The 19333-nt window shown below is 46.3% G+C and overlaps 2 protein-coding genes across 10 annotated transcripts in view; one reads left to right on the forward strand and one right to left on the reverse strand.

The window, feature by feature from the left end:
- Positions 1-6675, reverse strand: part of RNF25 (ring finger protein 25) — a 9515-nt gene extending 2840 nt beyond the window's left edge. For 2 of the 5 annotated variants that reach the window (XM_009444315.3, XM_009444316.3), the window contains exons 1-7: positions 6588-6675; positions 3240-3314; positions 2874-2976; positions 2714-2781; positions 2547-2616; positions 798-869; positions 555-698 (exon numbers count right to left, since the gene is read on the reverse strand). In XM_009444315.3, the coding sequence (XP_009442590.2) occupies positions 555-698; positions 798-869; positions 2547-2616; positions 2714-2781; positions 2874-2976; positions 3240-3314; positions 6588-6628 (573 nt within the window). In that variant the 5' untranslated portion in view covers positions 6629-6675. Of the gene's footprint in view, positions 1-554; positions 724-797; positions 870-2546; positions 2617-2713; positions 2782-2873; positions 2977-3239; positions 3315-6516; positions 6568-6587 lie in introns of those variants that run through there. The other 3 variants (XM_009444318.4, XM_009444319.5, XM_009444317.3) reach the window with 3 other exon arrangements.
- STK36 (serine/threonine kinase 36) overlaps positions 6673-19333 on the forward strand; it is a 30726-nt gene continuing 18065 nt past the window's right edge. Inside the window, exons 1-10 of one of the 5 annotated variants that reach the window (XM_016950505.3) lie at positions 6673-6873; positions 7399-7567; positions 8278-8418; positions 8532-8609; positions 9996-10126; positions 10688-10937; positions 13825-13918; positions 14218-14387; positions 14551-14738; positions 15261-15360. In XM_016950505.3, the coding sequence (XP_016805994.1) occupies positions 7484-7567; positions 8278-8418; positions 8532-8609; positions 9996-10126; positions 10688-10937; positions 13825-13918; positions 14218-14387; positions 14551-14738; positions 15261-15360 (1236 nt within the window). In that variant the 5' untranslated portion in view covers positions 6673-6873; positions 7399-7483. Of the gene's footprint in view, positions 7024-7398; positions 7568-7588; positions 7672-8277; positions 8419-8531; positions 8610-9995; positions 10127-10687; positions 10938-13824; positions 13919-14217; positions 14388-14550; positions 14739-15260; positions 15361-19333 lie in introns of those variants that run through there. The other 4 variants (XM_016950507.3, XM_054679355.2, XM_063790759.1 and 1 more) reach the window with 4 other exon arrangements.

Here is a 19333-nt window from a genome sequence, read left to right on the forward strand (position 1 = left end):
CGGTTCAGCAGTGAGTTGGGACAGAGCACAGGTTGTCTAACTAGAGATCTGGGAACCCCCCGAAACTGCATGCAATATGTAAGTGTATATAAGGATGCCCTGGCCAGGCACGGTGGCTCGCGCCTGTAATCCCAGCACTTTGGGAGGCCGAGGCGGGCGGATCACTTGAGGTCATGAGTTTGAGACCAGCCTGGCCAACATGGTGAAACCCCGTCTCTACTGAAAATACAAAAATCAGCTGGGCGTGGTGGCTCGCACCTATAATCCCAGCTACTTGGGAGGCTGAGGCAGGAGGATTGCTTGAACCCAGGAGGCGGAGGTTGCAGTGAGCCAAGATTGTGCTACTGCACTCCAGCCTGGGTGGCAGAGTGAGACTCCATCTCAAAAAAAAAAAAAGGATGCCCTTTTTTCTGGACAGAGGTAAGAGTTCATTAATCTCAAGGGTATCTATGACCCTGAAAAGGTGAAGAGCCACTGGAGTGGAGAGATAGAAAAGGTTGTGAAAGGCTGTGCCTAAGGGTGTCAGATGAGCGTGCAGGTGCAGTGAGGTCTACCTGTTTGGTTGCAGCATGCTGCCGTTCCTGTTCCTGCTCCTGTCCTTGTGCCTTCAGCTCTTGCTCCATGTGCTGGATGTACCGAGCAAGGCAGTGGCAGTGGAAGTAGTGGTAACAGGGTGTTTTGGTAAAGGCCTCCTTCTCCTGGAGGGAAGGCAGATGTAGGGCACTAAGTCAGAGCTCTCTCACAGCCCTCATCTGCTGGTCCCAAACAGAATGCCAGGTCCCAAGAGAGAAACCCACCTGGAAACCATAGAGGCAGATGACACACTGGCCATGAGGGATGTTGTTATCTGTGAGAATTTCCTTCCCTTTCTGAGGAGAGAAGACACTGATTAAACAGGGGGGTAGGGGGAAGAACGGTGAGCAAGGCCTGTCTACTACTCCTGGGAGTGACTGGCTAGACTTGGCTCCTAGCAGGCCAGTTTGTTACCTTGTGTTGATGCATTTCTGGCTTGGTGACGCTCCCTCTGCTGGGAATCAATCCTTCTCCACATCTCTGTCCCTCCCCCAAAATTTGATCTTCCTGGTTTCAAAATTCAACCTAATTGTTTTTCCTTTCATTAAGTCACTTTTAATATATCTTGGAGATGAAAATAATACACCTTGAGAAAAAAAATGTTCAATTAAAATTTATCTTCTGGGAGGCCTTTCTTGATTAGCCCCCTTCAATATCACTCCCCCGTGGGGCAATGTGTTTGTTCTAAGTCAGCTTTCAGAAAGCATGTCAAGGCATGGACAACCCAAATGGACAGAGAATTCACAAGGCATTGAGTTGGGCTGTGAACTATGCATTTGAATTGTTATTTGAATAGCTAATAGTGTACTCTGGAATTCCACAAAGTCCAAGGCTGCATTGTGGAGGCCTGACCTAGGACTGCTACGGTGGCCTATCAAACCCACTCTCTTTGACTCTCAGCCACCCATCTTCACTCTATTCTGAACATTTTTCTTAAAAATTTAAACTAAGAGAGGCTGGGCGTGGTGGCTCATGCATATAATCCCAGCACTTTGGGAGGCTGAGGCAGGTGGATAACCTGAGGTCAGGAGTTCAAGACCAGCCTGGCCAACATGGAGAAACCCCATCTCTACTAAAAATACAAAATTAGCTGGGTGTGGTGGCACATGCCTGTGATCCTAGCTATCTGGGAGGCTGAGGCAGGAGAATCACTTGAACCTGGGAGGTGGAGGTTGCAGTGAGCTGAGATCACACCACTGCACTCCAGCCTGGGTGACAGACTAAGACTGTCTCAAAAAAAAAAAAAAATTAAAATTAATAAATAAACTAGGGGAAAATAAAACTGTACTTACTTTTATATTTTTAATCTCAAACAATAAAAGTTTTCTGTGTATATTGGAGCTTCAGGTGTTGCTTCATGTGGGTTGTTTCATTAAGCAGTGTATAAGCTCTTTCAGTAAAGGAACCATGACTTTTTCTTTTTTTTTTTTTGAGATGGAGTCTCACTCTGTTGCCCAGGCTGGAGTGCAGTGCATGATCTTGGCTCCCTGCAATCTCCGCCTCCCAGGTTCAAGCGATTCTCCTTCCTCAGCCTCCCAAGTAGCTGGGATTACAAATGCCCACCACCGTGCCTGGCCAACCATGACTTTTTCTAGTCAGTTCCAATGGCAGTCTAGCCTTCAAATGTTCATTTATGGCTAAGACGCCCCCAAGCAAGATGCGTATCTTTTGCCACTTTCAGTTGCCAGTGCCAAGAGAACAAGACATATACTGAAACTGATGCAAGAAAAATTCAAGGTGAAGGGGAAAAGTCATTTTCTGTCAAGATGCTGGCATAGGCAACTTGGAGAAGCTACTGAACTGTCTTTTGGGAAGTTTTTCAAATAGAAGAGTCTCATTTCTCTGGATTAATTTAGGCCTTACCTAATGACTCCAGATCCGTTTAAGATTCTAGGCCCATGGTTTCCCTTTTACAGCTAGAAACTGCTCTAGCTTGAAGGAAAGAACATATCTCAGACTAGCGCACCTCTTACCTCAATGAGTTCATACAGCATGGCAGTGCCCAGCCCAGCCTTGGCCACATGGCCCAGCACCTGTAAGATCCTGGAGGAAGAGGGCAAACCAAATATTAGACCTGCCCATTTCTGTCACCGGGCAAAGCTGTAGCTGAGTTTTCCCTGTTCTGACAGGTTCAACTTACGTGTGGATCTGTTCATCTGAAAGTCCTCGGGGATTTCGGATAGAGATCTGTGGCACCTCATGGGGATACTAGTGGGGGCAAATAACAAGTTACTGCTGAAGTGATCCACCCCAGGGACTCTCCCCTTCCTCCCTTTGCTGCCACACAGTAGGGGCTTCACCTCTGCTGGGACCTGAAGCACCAGAGTGAAGCAGACATACTGTGAATCCTGGTCCTCTGCAGTGGCAGGATGCAAAGTGATGTAGATTTCCCATGGTGAAGTTCTGCAGGTGGATCAAGTGGACACGCAGATGTGACTGGGTAGGGGCTTGGGGGCTGGGGAGGATGGGGCTGAGACAGTAAAGTGGGCAAAGGAAGTACACATTGGACTCTTTCTTTTGGGGTAGGATTAAAGGAATAGCTTTTGTCTACACAAGAGAAATATTATCTCTGAATCAAGGCTCACAATGTCTTAAGACCCAGATTCAGCATAGAACCTCTCCTCATTACTAGGGGGACTCCTGCCCACCACTGGTTGAATACATACCTGCCATTTCCTTTAATCACCTGTAGTTCATCTAGATAGATGGACTCCAACACTTCAACTTCAGAGGGAAGGACCCTAGAGAGACAGGAGTAGACTAACTTACCATTACAGCTCTCCCTGTGGAAGCATGCTAAGGCCAATAAAGGCAGGCTTTGTAGAAAAATGGCAATCTACCAGAATGCATTCTCCTGCTAAACTCCTTAAAAACAAGGAATATGTTACCTTAAGTTGTCAACTGGCCAAATAGAAGGCATGGAAATCAGAATTTTAGGCATCATTTCTGCCAACAGATGAAGAAGTGGATTCTAGAGAAGTAAAATGACTAACCAAGGGTTAACATAGGTAGAACTGGGCCCAGAGCCAGGTTTCCTGACTCCCTGTTTAAGTTTCATTCCCCTTAGTGGCTGACTCTCTGGTCTAGAGATATGGCACCCATTCATTAGCATTAACGTTACCAATATTACTCCAACCCTTCCCTACGTCACTGTCCAGTGTGGATCCCAGTGCCTTGGCTACTGTCTACATACAGTTTTAACACCAGTCACCCTAAGCCTTCTTAAAAGAGATAGCAACCTCAACACAACATATTTAGGGTGGTATAAAGGCTGTGTTGTAATGGAAGAGCCAGCAGCCTCGGAGTTAGTTAACAGGTACCAATCACTTACAAGCTATGCAATCTGGGACGTGACCTCTCTGTAAGCTTAAATTATCCTGTCTGTCACATATAGATAATAACACCTACTCTCTAGGGTTATTGTGAGGATAAAAGGTGATTTGTTTACATAAAGTACCTAATAGTATCTGGGCTATAGTAGCTAGTCTATGTCCTCTTTTTTTCCTGTCTGTATATAACCTTCTCCCTTAGAAGGAAAGAGGGAAGGAGGGAGGTAATAGAGTACTCTGGATGTATTTATGACCTGGCTGTCTGGTTGATCTAGATTAGCCTGTTGAGGTTAGGATCCATGGTTCTGATGTAAATCAAGGGACACACATGCTTAAGCATAGAAACAGCAGTTGTAATGAAATTGAAGTTGAGTGATCAGTTTGTGTCTACAGCTCTACCAAGTGATACATGGAAAAATGCACACTTTGCTTTCTCACACTGCTCCCTCTTCATTCTAAGAGTAAGGCTGCCCCAGCACGACCTATGTCAGTGTTGTTAAGTCTTAGGCAGAAACTTCAAAATATAAAATATAAAGCTTTACACCTCACCGATAACAGTGTAGTTCTGGCTGACATGGGAGTGGGAGTCTCACAGTACTACAGGCTGCTGCACTCATTGTTGCTGTCTCCATGGCTCAAGGTGTCTCCCCTGAATCTTAAAAGTTCCCCTGAACAGGTGAACTATAAGTTATCCCAGCGCTTTGGGAGGCTGAGGTGGGAGGATCACTTGAGGCCAGGAGTTCGAGACCAGCCTGGGCAACAAAGCGAGACACTATCTCTACAAAAAATAAAAAATTAGATGGACACGGTGGTCCCAGATACTTGGGAGACTGAGGCAGAAGAATCACGGGAGCCCAGGAGGTCGAGGCTGTAGTGAGCCATGATCTTGCCACTGTACTCCAGCCTGGGTGACAAAGTAAGACTCTGTCTCTTAAAAAAAAAAAAAAAAAAAAAGAAGTTTCCCTGAACACTTTGAAAACCAGTAGTCTAGATAGTCTTAATAATGGCCAGTACTAGCTGGGCTCCCTGAACCAATGTAACACTGAGGTGTAGCCTCAGTCAAGTGGCCCTTCAATACTTCGCCCACCCTAGTTATATGGGTCCTGGATGGGATGGTGGTAAGGTGGTGATAACAAAATGGGGGATGGGGGCCGGGCGCGGTGGCTCAGGCCTGTAATCCCAGCACTTTGGGAGGCCGAGGCGGGTGGATCATGAAGTCAGGCGATAGAGACCATCCTGGCTAACAGGGTGAAACCCTGTCTCTACTAAAAATCACAAAAGATTAGCTGGGTGTGGTGGCGGGCGCCTGTAGTCCCAGCTACTCAGGAGGCTGAGGCAGGAGAATGGCGTGAACCCGGGAGGCGGAGCTTGCAGTGAACCGAGATTGCGCCACTGCACTCCAGCCTGGGCGACAGAGCAAGACTCCGTCTCAAAAAAAAAAAAAAAAAAAAAAAAAAAAAAAAAAAAAAAAAAAAAAAATTGGGGGAGTGGGGACTGAAGAATGTCCTAGTGCAAAGAATCTAAGGTGTGGAGTCAGACAGATATGGATTTCTAGTCATAATTTTCTATCTTTTGGCAAATCACTTTACTTCTTTGGGGCTCATCTAGTCTTCCCAGGTGCCTGCACCTCAGTTATTAATGAAAAGGAGGCCGGGTGTGGTGGCTCACGCCTGTAATTCCAGCACCTTGGGAGGCTGAGGTGGGAGGATCACTTGAACCCAGGGGTTCAAGACCAGTCTGGCCAACATGGCAAAACTCCGTCTCTACAAAAAATACAAAAATTAGCCAGGCATGGTGGCACACACCTGTAGTCTCAGCTACTCGGAAGGCTGAGGCAGAAGGATCACCTGAGCCTGGGGAGGTCGAGGCTGCAGTGAGCCGTAATCGCACCACCGCACTCTAGCGTGGGCGAGAGTGAGACTCTGTCTCAAAAAACAAAACAAAACAAAACAAAAAACAGACAAGTATATTACAAATCCGTCGTGATCCTCTCAACTATTCTGAGGTAGGTGCCACACCCACTTTTTTTTTTACAGCTGAGGACACTGACTCACAGAAGCTAGATGGCCTGTTCAGCATCACACAGCTAATAAAATGTGGAGTTAACCCACATTGATCCTACTTCCAAATCCCAGAGTCCTTCCATGTTCTAGTCTTTAGTTAAGAATGCTTGAGAGAAGGACTAGAGGGACTTTATGTGAAGTGTAAAGCTTTATTCATACAATAGTCCTCACTAGTGCTGTGTGAGAGAGAGAAGGCTGAGGAAAGCGTCGGCGGAAAAAGGCTGATCCAAGGGGAAAGGGGGGCCGGAACTGGAAGGCACTGGTTCTGAGAGGAGAAAGGGAGATGGGGAGGTCTGATGGGCAGGCATCCCCCAAAGCCCCTGAGAAAATTCATTTGAGGAGGAGAGAAAGGGATGGCGTGAAGTTGGAGGAAAAGGGATCGAACCGGATACGGCGAGGCCTGAACTGGCCTGGCGGGCGCAGACCCGGTGTCCTCTCACTCAGATCAGCGCCCCTCCACCCTCCCGTTCCCCAGTCCAGCTCTCCCAGAGATGTCAGCATCTCTGCCATCCCTCATCCCTCGCTCCACCCCACACGCCCGCCGTACGGACCGTCTGCGACAGCTGCTAGGCCTCTGGACTAGATCCAGGCTGTCAGCCAAAGCCCATGCCCCCAAAGTTACCAGTCCTCCTCCCCTGCAGCCGCAGACGCAGACGCCGCCATATCTTCACCGGCCCGCAGCCGGAACCGGAAATGCCCTTAGGGAAGTCGGAGGCGGAAAACTAAGAGGGGTGGGCAGCTAGCGTCGTTTCTAGGCAACCGCAGACTCCGGGTCCTTAGCCGGGCCTAATGGCCCTGAGGCAGTTCGGTTGTGTCCCAGGAAGTGCCCATGTGTGGTCCGCCGTCCCTTCCACACCTCTGAGCGCCTTTGTCCTCTGAACTTCTCACCAGTTCTAGCGAGTAAAATTGTAAGAAAGGGAGCCGAAAGAGACCGGCGGGAGAGGCGGGTGGAGAAGAATTATAAGTCAGGCAACGTATGCAGGCAGCCAGAAGAGATGGGGCTCAACGCCAGGGAATCCGTCCCTTGGCCTGAGGAGCTTGGAGCTCCTAGGCTGGGGGTGAGAGAGGGGCTCTGGCCTGCGAAGCGCATGGGCCAGGGGGTCTGAGAGCGGGTGCTGAGGAGTCTGGGAGTGGCAGAAACTTGGGGGAGACTCAAAGGAGCAGGGTTGGTTGGGCGAGGCTAGGTTGAAAGAGTAGGGTCGAGTGAGCCAGGCTGGGTGAGGCAGAAGGGGAACCAGGTGTTAGTTGGGCATGGGGCCGGGTTGGGGACAGGAGGATGAAAGTGGGGAGGAACTACAAAGAGAAGCTCTGTTTGTTCCAAGATCGCATCATCTTTGCATCCATTCCACCCTCCTATGTTTTTTGAGGCTTTATTGTGAAAAAGAGGAAAAGGCAAGGTGGCTAACATTTTTCCTTTCCCGTGCCCCAACTAGGCGTCCCAGATGTTGTGGAACTGTCCCTGGATCTATAGCTCTTCACCGTCTCTACTTTCTTCTAAGAGATCCTGAAACCTCTGTCATGGAAAAGTACCACGTGTTGGAGATGATTGGAGAAGGCTCTTTTGGGAGGGTGTACAAGGGTCGAAGAAAATACAGTGCTCAGGTGTTGCACAAAGAGGGATACCTTTTGGGTGGGATTTGGTACCCCCAACTCCAGTGGAAAATGGATCTAGAAGGAATGTATTTATACCAGTTTGTATTCCTAAGGTACTGACTCCCTCATACTTCTTATGGAGTATAAGCTTTGAAGTTGGATTATTTGGGTGCAAACTCCATCTCCACCGCTTTCTAGCCCTAGAATTATGGACAAATTACTTAACTTCCCTATGTCTCAATTTCCTTATCTCTAGAATGGGGATAAGAACAGCAACTGATTGATGGAGTTTGAGGATTAAATATGTTGTCACATTAAATCACTTAGTACAGTGCCTGGCTGTTAGTAAACAACAAATATTATTAGTCTCTAGCACACCATGTAATAAGAGGTAAACCACTTGAACTCTATTATTTCCTCTTCATTTTTTTTTTCCTTTCCTTTCTCCTAAATCTCATCTTGAGTGCTGGTCAAATCAGAACACTTCTTCCAGAAGGGGAAATGTTTTGCAGATGCTGTTTCCTCCTGGGATGAGGAATGGGGAAAGCCTGGATAAGGCCAGGGTACCATGGAGAAAATGGAAGCGGGAGACTAACAGAAATAATAAGAGTTACTCAAACACTCTAAAATCTGACTTCTGGAGCTCTGAGATTAAGGCTGAAATTCTAGCTCTTTTCAGTAGTGTGATTAGGCGTTAACTTTTCACCTTACCACGACAGGTCGTGGCCCTGAAGTTCATCCCAAAATTGGGGCGCTCAGAGAAGGAGCTGAGGAATTTGCAACGAGAGATTGAAATAATGCGGGGTCTGCGGCATCCCAACATTGTGCATATGCTTGACAGCTTTGAAACTGATAAAGAGGTGTGCTTTGACAGTTTTGGGCCCTGTCTCCCCAAGCACAAGGGTTCCAGGAATTTCCCAACCTCAGAATGCATGAATCTGGAGCCATCAGTGCCACTGCCTTCTCTCTGTAGGTGGTGGTGGTGACAGACTATGCTGAGGGAGAGCTCTTTCAGATCCTAGAAGATGACGGAAAACTTCCTGAAGACCAGGTATGCTTTCTGCCTTCAACTTCTCCCCACCTCCGACCTCTCTCCAGGTTAGAGAACTGGTAGAGCAAGCTAAGGACACTGAGAGTCTCCATTTCAAAGACTTCTGAGAAGAATATAAGAGTCTGGGTATATAGAGGCAGTGTCGTGTGGAGTAAATTATGTAAACGTTGGAGTCAAAATATCTGAGTAGGAAGCTTGGCTCTGCTCCTTCCTAGCTGGGTCTCATTGGACAAGTTACTTTAATTTATTTGTGCTTAGTTTCCTAATTTGTAAAATGGAGATAATAATCATGTTTGCCTGATAAGTCTATGATGAAGAGTGTTAAGTCATGTAATGTGTTTGAATAGTTAGCTATTATTAACATTATTGTTATTAGATACCTTTAGGGAAGAAGGGCCAGTGTAATGGTACCAGAAAGAGGGCAGTAAGAATAAAGGTTGTGGGGAGTCAGGATTTGGCACCAGGACGTAGTGGTTAGCAGTGGGATTTTGTTGCACATATCCTCCAGCCACATTTATTCTAGGCGTTTGTCTGTACCCAAGCAAGTAGGCCCCCCTTGGGATTCATTATTGCAGCATTCTCTTTCCTTCTGAGCACTCACCACTATTTGTAAGTAATCATGTTTTTGAAATTATTTTATTTTTAATTGAATTTTATTTTTTGAGACAGAGTCTTGCTTTGTTGCCCAGGCTGGAGTGCAGTGGCACAATCTTGGCTCACAGCAAACTCCGCCTTCCAGGTTCAAGCAATTCTCGTGCCTCAGCCTCCCCAGTAACCAGGATTATAACATGCGCCACCATGCCTAGCTAATTTTGTACTTTTAGTAGAGATGGGGTTTCACCATGCTGGCCAGGCTGGTCTCGAACTCCTGGCCTCAGGTGATCTGCCCGCCTCAGCCTCCCAAAGTGCTGGTATTACAGGCGTGAGCCACCACGCCCGACCACCATATTTGTTTTATCTGTCTTGTTTGTTTGTCTGACTACTTTTCTTGAAAAAAGGCATTTTGTCTTATTTAATAACAGGTAATGTGTATTGAATATTTACTATGTGCCAGGCACCATTCTGAGTATTATTTTGCATGCTTTAACTCAGTCCTCACAATAATCCTCCATGTAGATGGTGTTATTATATAGATTGTCACCTTAGTTTGCCCATGGTCAAGCAGATAGTAAATGAGATTCAATAAATTTTTCTTGAATGAATGACTGAGCAAATGAAAGAGTGATTAAAACAAGGGGAACAATAACTAAGAAAGAATAGTGTGAAGCTCTGCAAGAAAGGGAAGGAAGAAAAGATTAGCAGTAATATTAGGAGAAGTTTTTGGGCTTGTCAGCCAGCTGCTGTTTCTAACCTTTTTTTTCTTTCTTCCACCTCTTTAATTTCTAGGTTCAGGCCATTGCTGCCCAGTTGGTGTCAGCCCTGTACTATCTGCATTCCCACCGCATCCTACACCGAGACATGAAGCCTCAGAACATCCTCCTCGCCAAGGGTGGTGGCATCAAGCTCTGTGACTTTGGGTAAAGATTCTGAGCATCCATCTAAGCTTCCAGTTCCACAGGGAATCTTTTTTTTTTTTTTTTTTTTTTTTTTTGAGATGGAGTTTCACTCTTGTTACCCAGGCTGGAGTGCAATGGTGCGATCTCCACTCACCACAACCTCTGCCTCCCGGATTCAAGCAATTCTACTGCCTCAGCCTCCAGAGTAGCTGGGATTACAGGCATGTGCCACCATGCCTGGCTAATTTTATATTTTTAGTAGAGATGGGGTTTCTCCATGTTGGTCAGGCTGGTCTCGAACTCCTGACCTCAGGCGATCTGCCCACCTCGGCCTCCCAAAGTGCTGGGATTACAGGCATGAGCCACTGAGCCTGGCCCCACAGGGAATCTTAGACCATACTCTTGACTTATTTGGGCCTCATTTTAGAACCGGAGCTGGAGGCTGGGACTGCTGCTGGGTCTTCTGGAACCTAATCAAAGGTGCTCCCTCTGCTCCGGTTTGGGATATCTCTATGTTAGGTAGTAGTGACCAGGTTTAGAATATCTTTTCCCTTTCCATTTCCATCCCATTATCTTCTGCAGATTTGCCCGGGCTATGAGCACCAATACAATGGTGCTGACATCCATCAAAGGCACACCACTCTATATGTCTCCAGAGCTGGTGGAGGAGCGACCATACGACCACACAGCGGACCTCTGGTCTGTTGGCTGCATACTATATGAACTGGCAGTAGGCACCCCTCCCTTCTATGCTACAAGCATCTTTCAGCTGGTCAGCCTCATTCTCAAGGACCCTGTGCGCTGGCCCTCAACCATCAGTCCCTGCTTTAAGGTAATGAATATTGAAAGGGAGATGACTTTTACATTAGAAATCTGTCTCCCTCTACCTCTGTTCCTTTTTCCAAAATCCTTTTCCAGAGCTGAGGCGGGACTTTGCAGTTACTGAATTAATGGCTGTGTTATTCTGTTCTCGCATTGCTATACAGAACTACCTGAGACTGGGTATTTTATAAAGAAAAGAGGTTTAATTGGCTCACAGCTCCATAGCCTGTACAGGAAGGATGGCTGGGGAAGCCTCAGGAAACTTACAATCATGACGGAAAGCAAAGGGGAAACAGGCATGTCTTAGGTGGCGGACCAGGAGGAAGATAGAGAAAGGAAAGGTGCTACACACTTTTTTTTTTTTGAGACACAGTTTTTTTTTTTTTTCTTTTTTTTTTTTTTTGAGACAGAGTCTCGCTCTGTCGCCCAGGCTGGAGTGTAGTGGCGTGATCTTGGCTCACTGCAAGCTCTGCCTTGCAGGTTCACACCATTCTCCGGCCTCAGCCTCCCGAGTAGCTGGGATTACAGGTGCCCACCACGACACCCGGCTAATTTTTTTGTATTTTTTACTAGAGATGGGGTTTCACCGTGTTAGCCAGCATGGTCTTGATCTCCTGACCTCGTGACTCGCCTGCCTCAGCCTCCCAAAGTGCTGGGATTACAGGCATGAGCCACTGCTCCCAGCCTGAGACAGAGTTTTGCTTTTGTTGTCCAGGCTGGACTGCAATGGCGCGATCTCGGCTGACCGCAACCTCTGCTTCCCAGGTTCAAGCAATTCTTCTGCCTCAGCCTCCCGAGTAGCTGGAATTACAGGCATGCACCACCATGCCTGGCTAATTTTGTATTTTTAGTAGAGATGAGGTTTCTCCATGTTGGTCAGGCTGGTCTCGAACTCCCAACCTCAGGTGATCCGCCTGCCTCGGCCTCCCAAAGTGCTGGGATCATAGGCTTGAGCCACTGCACCCGGCCAGGGCTACACACTTTTAAACAGCCAGATCTCGTGAAAATTCATTCACTATCATGAGAACAGCAAGGGGGAAGTCCTCCCCCATGATCCAGTCACCTCCTACCAGACCCCTCCTCCAACATTGGGGATTACAATTCGACATGAGATTTGGACGGGGACACAAATCCAAACCATATCAATGCCAGAGCTGGGCCAGGCAGCCTTGCTTTTCTACTGCAGGGTCTTAATTCTGGGAGGGTGTTCTAAAGTTTGCCAAACCTGAGAATGGTAACTCCAGTTTGAGCCAGGCTATGCTTTATCACAATGAAAAGGTAATTGGAAGATACTAGAGATCGATACTGGTCCTCGTACATGCCATCTATTCCACTTACTTCCTGTCAGATGCTATGTCTACATTCTAGATGTTATCTACATAGCTTTCAGTCCAAAGCTATCAGAATGGTGAGAGCTGGTGGAGCTGGTTCAGTGATTAGGGGCAGATGATAGAGGTGGTGCCTACTCATTGTGACTAAGTCAGTAGTCTGGAGGAGGGAAGAGTAGAAGAGGAGTTGGACTTCTTTTCTATTTCTTTTTTCTTTGAGACGGAGTCTTGCTCTGTCACCCAGGCTGGAGTGCAGTGGCACGATCTCGGCTCACTGCAAGCTCCGCCCTCCAGATTCACGCCATTCTCCTGCCTCAGCCTCCTGAGTAGCTGGGACTACAGGTGCCCGCCACCACACCTGGCTAATTTTTTGTAATTTTTAGTAGAGACGGGGTTTCACCGTGTTAGCCAGGATGGTCTCGATCTCCCAACCTCGTGATCCGCCCGCCTTGGCCTCCCAAAGTGCTGGGATTACAGGCGTGAGCCACTGCTCCTGGCCTCTATTTCTTTTTTAATTAATTAATTTTTTAAAAAAATTTTTTAGAGACAGGGTCTCACTGTGTTGCGCAGGCTTGTCTCAAACTCCTGGCCTCAAGCAATCTTCCTGTCTCAACTCCTAAAGAGTTAGGATTACAAGCATGAGCCACTGCACCCAACCTTCTTTTATTTTTTATGTAGGGCAAGATTATGGATTTTCAATAGAATTTAAATGCAGTCTTCTCCCAGAGTGAAACCTTATTATAGCTTTGCTTTATCTGAGATGAAAAGGGACAACAAATTCCTCCCCTGTTTAGTTGAGGGGGCCCGAATAATTGTCAAGAATAATCTAAATGAAGGAATCTTAAGTGGAAGCGGTGCACATAGGATATTCATTCTCCCTATGGGCAGATACTCAGGTATCTCCAGCAAGATCCATAGTTATACAGCTCACTTTGTTTTAGAACAGTGGTCATAATCTACTAGTACCTCTGTTCCTATTTGAGGCCCAATTGAGGATTTCCCCAAAGATTCCTGATAAGGATAAGGTGTATCCTTTTCAGAGACTGTCTCCCTATCTCTCCACCTCTGAAGACTTGCAGAAAGATTTCTGTTTTTGAGTACTCCCAAATACACCTTCACGCAATTACTTGTGCGTGTGAATTACTTGTAACCAAAAATGCATCTGTTCCTACCCAGCCACAAACAAACCATAGTCAAAGGGAGGGCAGCGTGAATAGTTTGGGAGTTCTTCGAATGTTTGCTGTCTGAAGATCATTAAGAAGGTGACATCTGTTTCTCCCAGTGTTTTTTCTCCCTTCTTTACAAAGTTGGTGCATTAAAATTTGTTTTTACATTTGGGAATACAAAATGTCTGTGAACAGGATTTGGGGTCCTCTCCCTAGGAGGTAAGATAGTGGTCTGTCCATGATTTCAGCCAGGAAAATGGGACCTGAACAAAGAGGGCATGATCAAGAGCAGCTCATCTGCTGTGAGGATGGATGTGGGATTCTTGGTTTGCTAGTTCTGCTGATAGAGAGAGACTTAAGGGAAGGGAAAGAATGACTAATGGAATATTTTTTCTCTCTGTAGAACTTCCTGCAGGGACTGCTCACCAAAGACCCACGGCAGCGACTGTCCTGGCCAGACCTCTTATATCACCCCTTTATTGCTGGTCATGTCACCAGTGAGTCATCAGGGTTCCCAGGGCTCTTGGACTTCCCAGTACTTCCTCTAAACTACTTCCCTTTCACTTCCCCGACCATCTAGATATAACATGTCGTCTTTCCTCCAGCAGCTTGAACTTTCTTCCTAGCCCTTCACTTAACCTTTGCCACTTCCCTTACAACCCCACTCTCTCTCTGTCACTTTTTCAAAATGATCTTCTTCCACAGAAGCCTGGAGACACTGAAGTTGTCCCTGGCCAAGTGGACACAGGGACTATGGCCCCCATGATCATGTCTTCCTCCTCTTCCCTCCCTGCAGTAATAACTGAGTCAGCAGGCCCAGATTTGGGGACCCCATTCACCAGCCGCCTACCCCCAGAACTTCAGGTCCTAAAGGACGAACAGGCCCATCGGTTGGCCCCCAAGGGTAATCAGTCTCGCATCTTGACTCAGGCCTATAAACGCATGGCTGAGGAGGCCATGCAGAAGGTGTGTGGGGCAGAGGAAAATATGTGAAATGACCAGGGTAGTGACTGGGGAGTTAGAGGAGGAGGGTGACTTTCTAGGGTTGGAGAAGGGCCGTGAATAGCATTCATATTGTCCTATAGCAATCAAATAGCTCTGATTCAGTGTTGCCCCCTACCTCCCACAGAAACATCAGAATACAGGACCTGCCCTTGAGCAAGAGGACAAGACCAGCAAGGTGGCTCCTGGCACAGCCCCTCTGCCCAGACTCGGGGCCACTCCTCAGGAATCAAGCCTCCTGGCCGGGATCTTAGCCTCAGAATTGAAGAGCAGCTGGGCTGAGTCAGGGACTGGAGAGGTGCCCTCTGCACCTCGGTGAGAAGGGTATAGTTAGGGATTTGTAGGGTGAGGTATCTTGCACATCTTTGACTCTAGCCAAAGCAAATACAGAATGGTCCCTGTCACTAGCCACTGCCTAAACATGGATAGAGCCTCGAGAGTCTGAGTCCTGGATTCTTGGATTCTAATTATAGATGTTTTTCTGATTCATCAGGAAACTTGGGGACTTTCTCTTCTTTATGTACATTGACTGAAAGGTTGGCTGAAAGGGAAAGGATCATCTCCATCCAAAAGGGAAGATTGTTTTGAGTTGAAAGCCATAGGTGAAAACTGCAAAGTAGAATAAGCTCTAAAGTGAGAAGACAGTTAAGGATATTTGTGTAGTCGTCAACATATCCTGTACTGGTCATATCCCACATCCCAGAAAGAAGTCTCCTCTAGTCAATCCTATATGGCTTCTTTCTCATTCCTATCCTGGGTCTACAGAGAGGGACAAGTTAACGAACCCTAAGAGTCATAGGTTTGGAACCCGTTCTACTCCCTGGCTTCCTCCGGCAGGGAAAACCGGACCACCCCAGACTGTGAACGAGCATTCCCAGAGGAGAGGCCAGAGGTGCTGGGCCAGCGGAGCACTGATGTAGTGGACCTGGAAAATGAGGTGAGCCCTGGGGTCTCTTACTGACTTTGTCTCTTTCATGGGATGTTAAGTCTAGGTAGATGTTTTTCTAGAACAGTGATTCCCAACTCCCTAAGTATGAGCTCCCTTTGTGTTAAAAAGTATTGCTTTATTATTATAGATTTTAATTGTACAGTATCTGAACATATAATTATTTAAAATGGAAACACATAGGTAAAAATGAAAGTCCTCATTGAATCAGTCTCCAAGGTGACCAGTGTTATTAATTTAGTCTGTCTCCTCCCAAACTTTCTGTAATTTCACACACATGCATAAGCAAACATAGGCATTTATAGTTTGCTGTTTTTACATTACTAAGTTTTATTATATATATTGTTTTACATCGTACCTCCTTCACTGTATAATCTGGGATCTTTCTACACCAGAGCATGTAGTTTTACCACAATCCTTTTTTTTTTTTTTTTTTCGAGACAGAATCTCACCCTGTCACCCAGGCTGGATTGCAGTGGTGCAATCTTGGCTCACTGCAACCTCTGCCTTCTGGGTTCAAGCGATTCTCCTGCCTCAGCCTCTTGAGTAGTGGGATTACAGGTGCCCACCACCACATGTGGCTAATTTTGGTATTTTTAATAGAGATGGGGTTTTACCATGTTGGCCAGGCTAATCACAAACTCCTGACCTCAGGTGATCTGCCTGCCTCAGCCTCCCAAAGTGCTGGGATTACAGGCATGAGCCACTGTGCCTGGTCTACAACATTTTATTAATATGTTTTTTTTGAGTTTTGCCTTTTTTTTTTGAAATAATTTCAAACTTAAAGAATAATTGTGAGAATACCACAAATAATTCCTGTGTATACCCTTGTCTTAGTCTGTTTTGTGCCACTATAACAGAATAGCTAAGACGGTAATTTATAAAGAACAGAAATTTATTTCTCACAGTTCTGGAGTCTGGAAAGTTCAAGATCAAGGTGCCAGCAGATTGGGTCATAGTCTCCAGGAGGGTGCCTCAAATGCCCAGTCCTTGAGAGGGGAAGAATGCAGTGTCCTCACTTTGCAGAAGTGCAGAAGAGAATGAACTCACTCCTGCAAGGCCTTCTTATAGCATCAGTCCATTCTTGAAGGCAGAGCCCTTGTGACCTAAACACTTCTGATTAGGCGCTGCCTCCTAACACTGGTGCAATGGGGATTAAGTTTCTAACACGTGAGTTTTGGAGAGGACAGAACATTCAAACCATAGCAACACTTTTTATTTATTTTTTTTATTTTTTTGAGATGGAGTTTTGCTCTTGTTGCCCAGGCCGGAGTGCAACGGCACGATCTTGGCTCACTGCAACCTCTGCCTCCTGGGTTCAAGCGATTCTCCTGCCTCAGCCTCCCAAGTAGCTGGAATTACAGGCATGTGCCATCATGCCCAGCTAATTTTGTATTTTGAGTAGAGATGGGGTTTCACCATGTTGGCTAGGCTGGTCTCAAACTCCTGACCTTAGGTGATCTGCCTGCCTCGGCCTCCCAAAGTGCTGGGATTACAAGCTGGAGCCACCACACCCAGCCTATAACAACACTTTTACCCCAGATTCATCAGTTGTAAAACTTTTGTCTCATTTGCTTTACCATCCTCTCTCTCTCTCTCCCCCTATGGACATAGCATCTTTCTGAATCATTTTAGGGTAAGTTGTACACATGCCCCTTTACCCCTAAATACTTTAGCGCATATTTCCTAAAACAAGATCCTTCACTTACACTAACACAGTACAATTATGAAAGTCAGAAATTTAACATTGATATAATACTGTTATAATAGATTAATTAAACTAATCTGTAATCCTTATTCAAATTTTGCTAATTGCTTCAGTAGTGTGCATTATGAAAATTTTTTTTCTGCTCCATGATCCAATCCAGTATCACACCTTGCTTTATTTATTTATTTATTTATTTATTTATTTATTTATTTATTGAGCAGGGTCTTACTCTGTTGCCAAGGTGGAGTGCAATGATGTGATCTCGGCTCACTGTAACCTCCGACTCCTGAGCTCAAGCAATCCTCCTGCCTCAGCCTTCTGAGTAGCTGGGACTACAGGCACCTGCCACCATGCCTGGCTAATTTTTGTGTTTTTTTAGAGAGAAGGTTTCGCCATCTTGTCCAGGTTGGTCTTGAACTCCTGGACTCAAGTGGTCTGCCCGCGTCAGCCTCACAAAGTGCTGGGATTACAGTGAGCCACTGTGCCCAGCCCACACATTGCATTTAGTTGTTATGCCTCCTTAGTCTCCTTTAATCTGGAACAGTTCTTGTCTTTCTTTGTATTTTATGACTGATAGTTTTGAGGTACACGTCAGTTATTTTGTAGAATGTTCCTCAAATTGATTATTTCCTAATGAATAGATTCAGGTTGTATATATTTTTGGTAGGAATACTACATAAGTGATACATCCTCAGTACCTTAATCTTTTTATTTATTTATTTGAGACAGTGTCTTATTCTATCACCTGGACAACAGGGTGGACTATAGTGGTGCAATCATGGCTCACTGCAGCCTTGAACTCATGGGGTAAGCAATTCTCTCATCTCAGCCTCCTGAGTAGCTGAGACTACAGGTGTATGGCACCATGCCCAGCTATTTTTTTTTTTTTTTTTTTTTTTTAAGACGGAGTCTTGCTCTGTCGCCTGGGCTGGAGTGCAGTGGCACGATCTTGGCTCACTGCTACCGCTGCCTCCCAGGTTCAAGCGATTCTCCTGCCTCAGCCTTCTGAGTAGCTGGGGTTACAGGTGCCTGTCACCATGCCCAGCTAATTTTTGTATTTTTAGTAGAGACAGGGTTTCACCATGTTGTTCAGGCTGGTCTCGAACTCCTGACCTTGTGATCTGCCCGCCTCGGCCTCTCGAAGTGCTGGGATTACAGGCATGAGCCACTGCACCAGGCCTATTTTTATTTATTTATTTATTATTATTATACTTTAAGTTTTAGGGTACATGTGCACAATGTGCAGGTTAGTTACATATGTATACATGTGCCATGCTGGTGCGCTGCACCCACTAACTCGTCATCTAGCATTAGGTATATCTCCCAATGCTATCCCTCCCGCTTCCCCCACCCCACAACAGTCCCCAGAGGGTGATGTTCCCCTTCCTGTGTCCATGTGTTCTCATTGTTCAATTCCCACCTATGAGTGAGAATATGCGGTGTTTGGTTTTTTGTTCTTGTGATAGTTTACTGAGAATGATGATTTCCAATTTCATCCACGTCCCTACAAAGGACATGAACTCAATGAACTCATCATTTTTTATGGCTGCATAGTATTCCATGGTGTATATGTGCCACTTTTTTTTTTTTTTAAAGAGACAGAGCCTTACTATATTGCCCAGGCTGGTCTTGAGCTCCTGGCCTCAAGCAGTCCTCCTACCTCGACCTCCCAAAATGCTGGGATTACAGGCATGAGCTAATGTGCCCAGCCTCACGATCTTTTTTTTTTTTTTTTTTTTTTTTTGAGACAGAGTTTCACTCTTGTTGCCCAGGCTGGAGTGCAATGGCACGATCTCAGCTCACCGCCACCTCCACCTCCTGGGTTCAAGCGATTATCCTGCCTCTGCCTCCCGAGTAGCTGGGATTACAGGCATCTGCCACCACACCCGGCTAATTTTGTATTTTTAGTAGAGATGGGTGGGGTTTCTCCATGTTGGTCAGGCTGGTCTTGAACTCCCGACCTCAGGTGATCTGCCTGCCTCAGCCTCCCAAAGTGCTGGGATTATAGGGGTGAGCTACTGCACCTGGCCTTTTTTTTTTTTTTTTTTTTGAGACAGAGTCTCGCTCTGTCACCCAGGCTGGAGTGCAGTGGTGACATCTCGGCTCACTGCAAACTCTGTCTCCCGGGTTCAAACAATTCTCCTGTGTCAGCCTCCTGAGTAGCTGGGATTACAGGCATGTGCCACCACACCCAGCTAATTTTTGTATTTTCATAGAGAGGGGGGTTTCACCACATTGGCCAGGCTGGTCTTGAAC

The sequence above is a fragment of the Pan troglodytes genome, chromosome 13, assembly GCF_028858775.2.
Source record: "Pan troglodytes isolate AG18354 chromosome 13, NHGRI_mPanTro3-v2.0_pri, whole genome shotgun sequence".
Lineage (NCBI taxonomy): Eukaryota > Metazoa > Chordata > Mammalia > Primates > Hominidae > Pan > Pan troglodytes.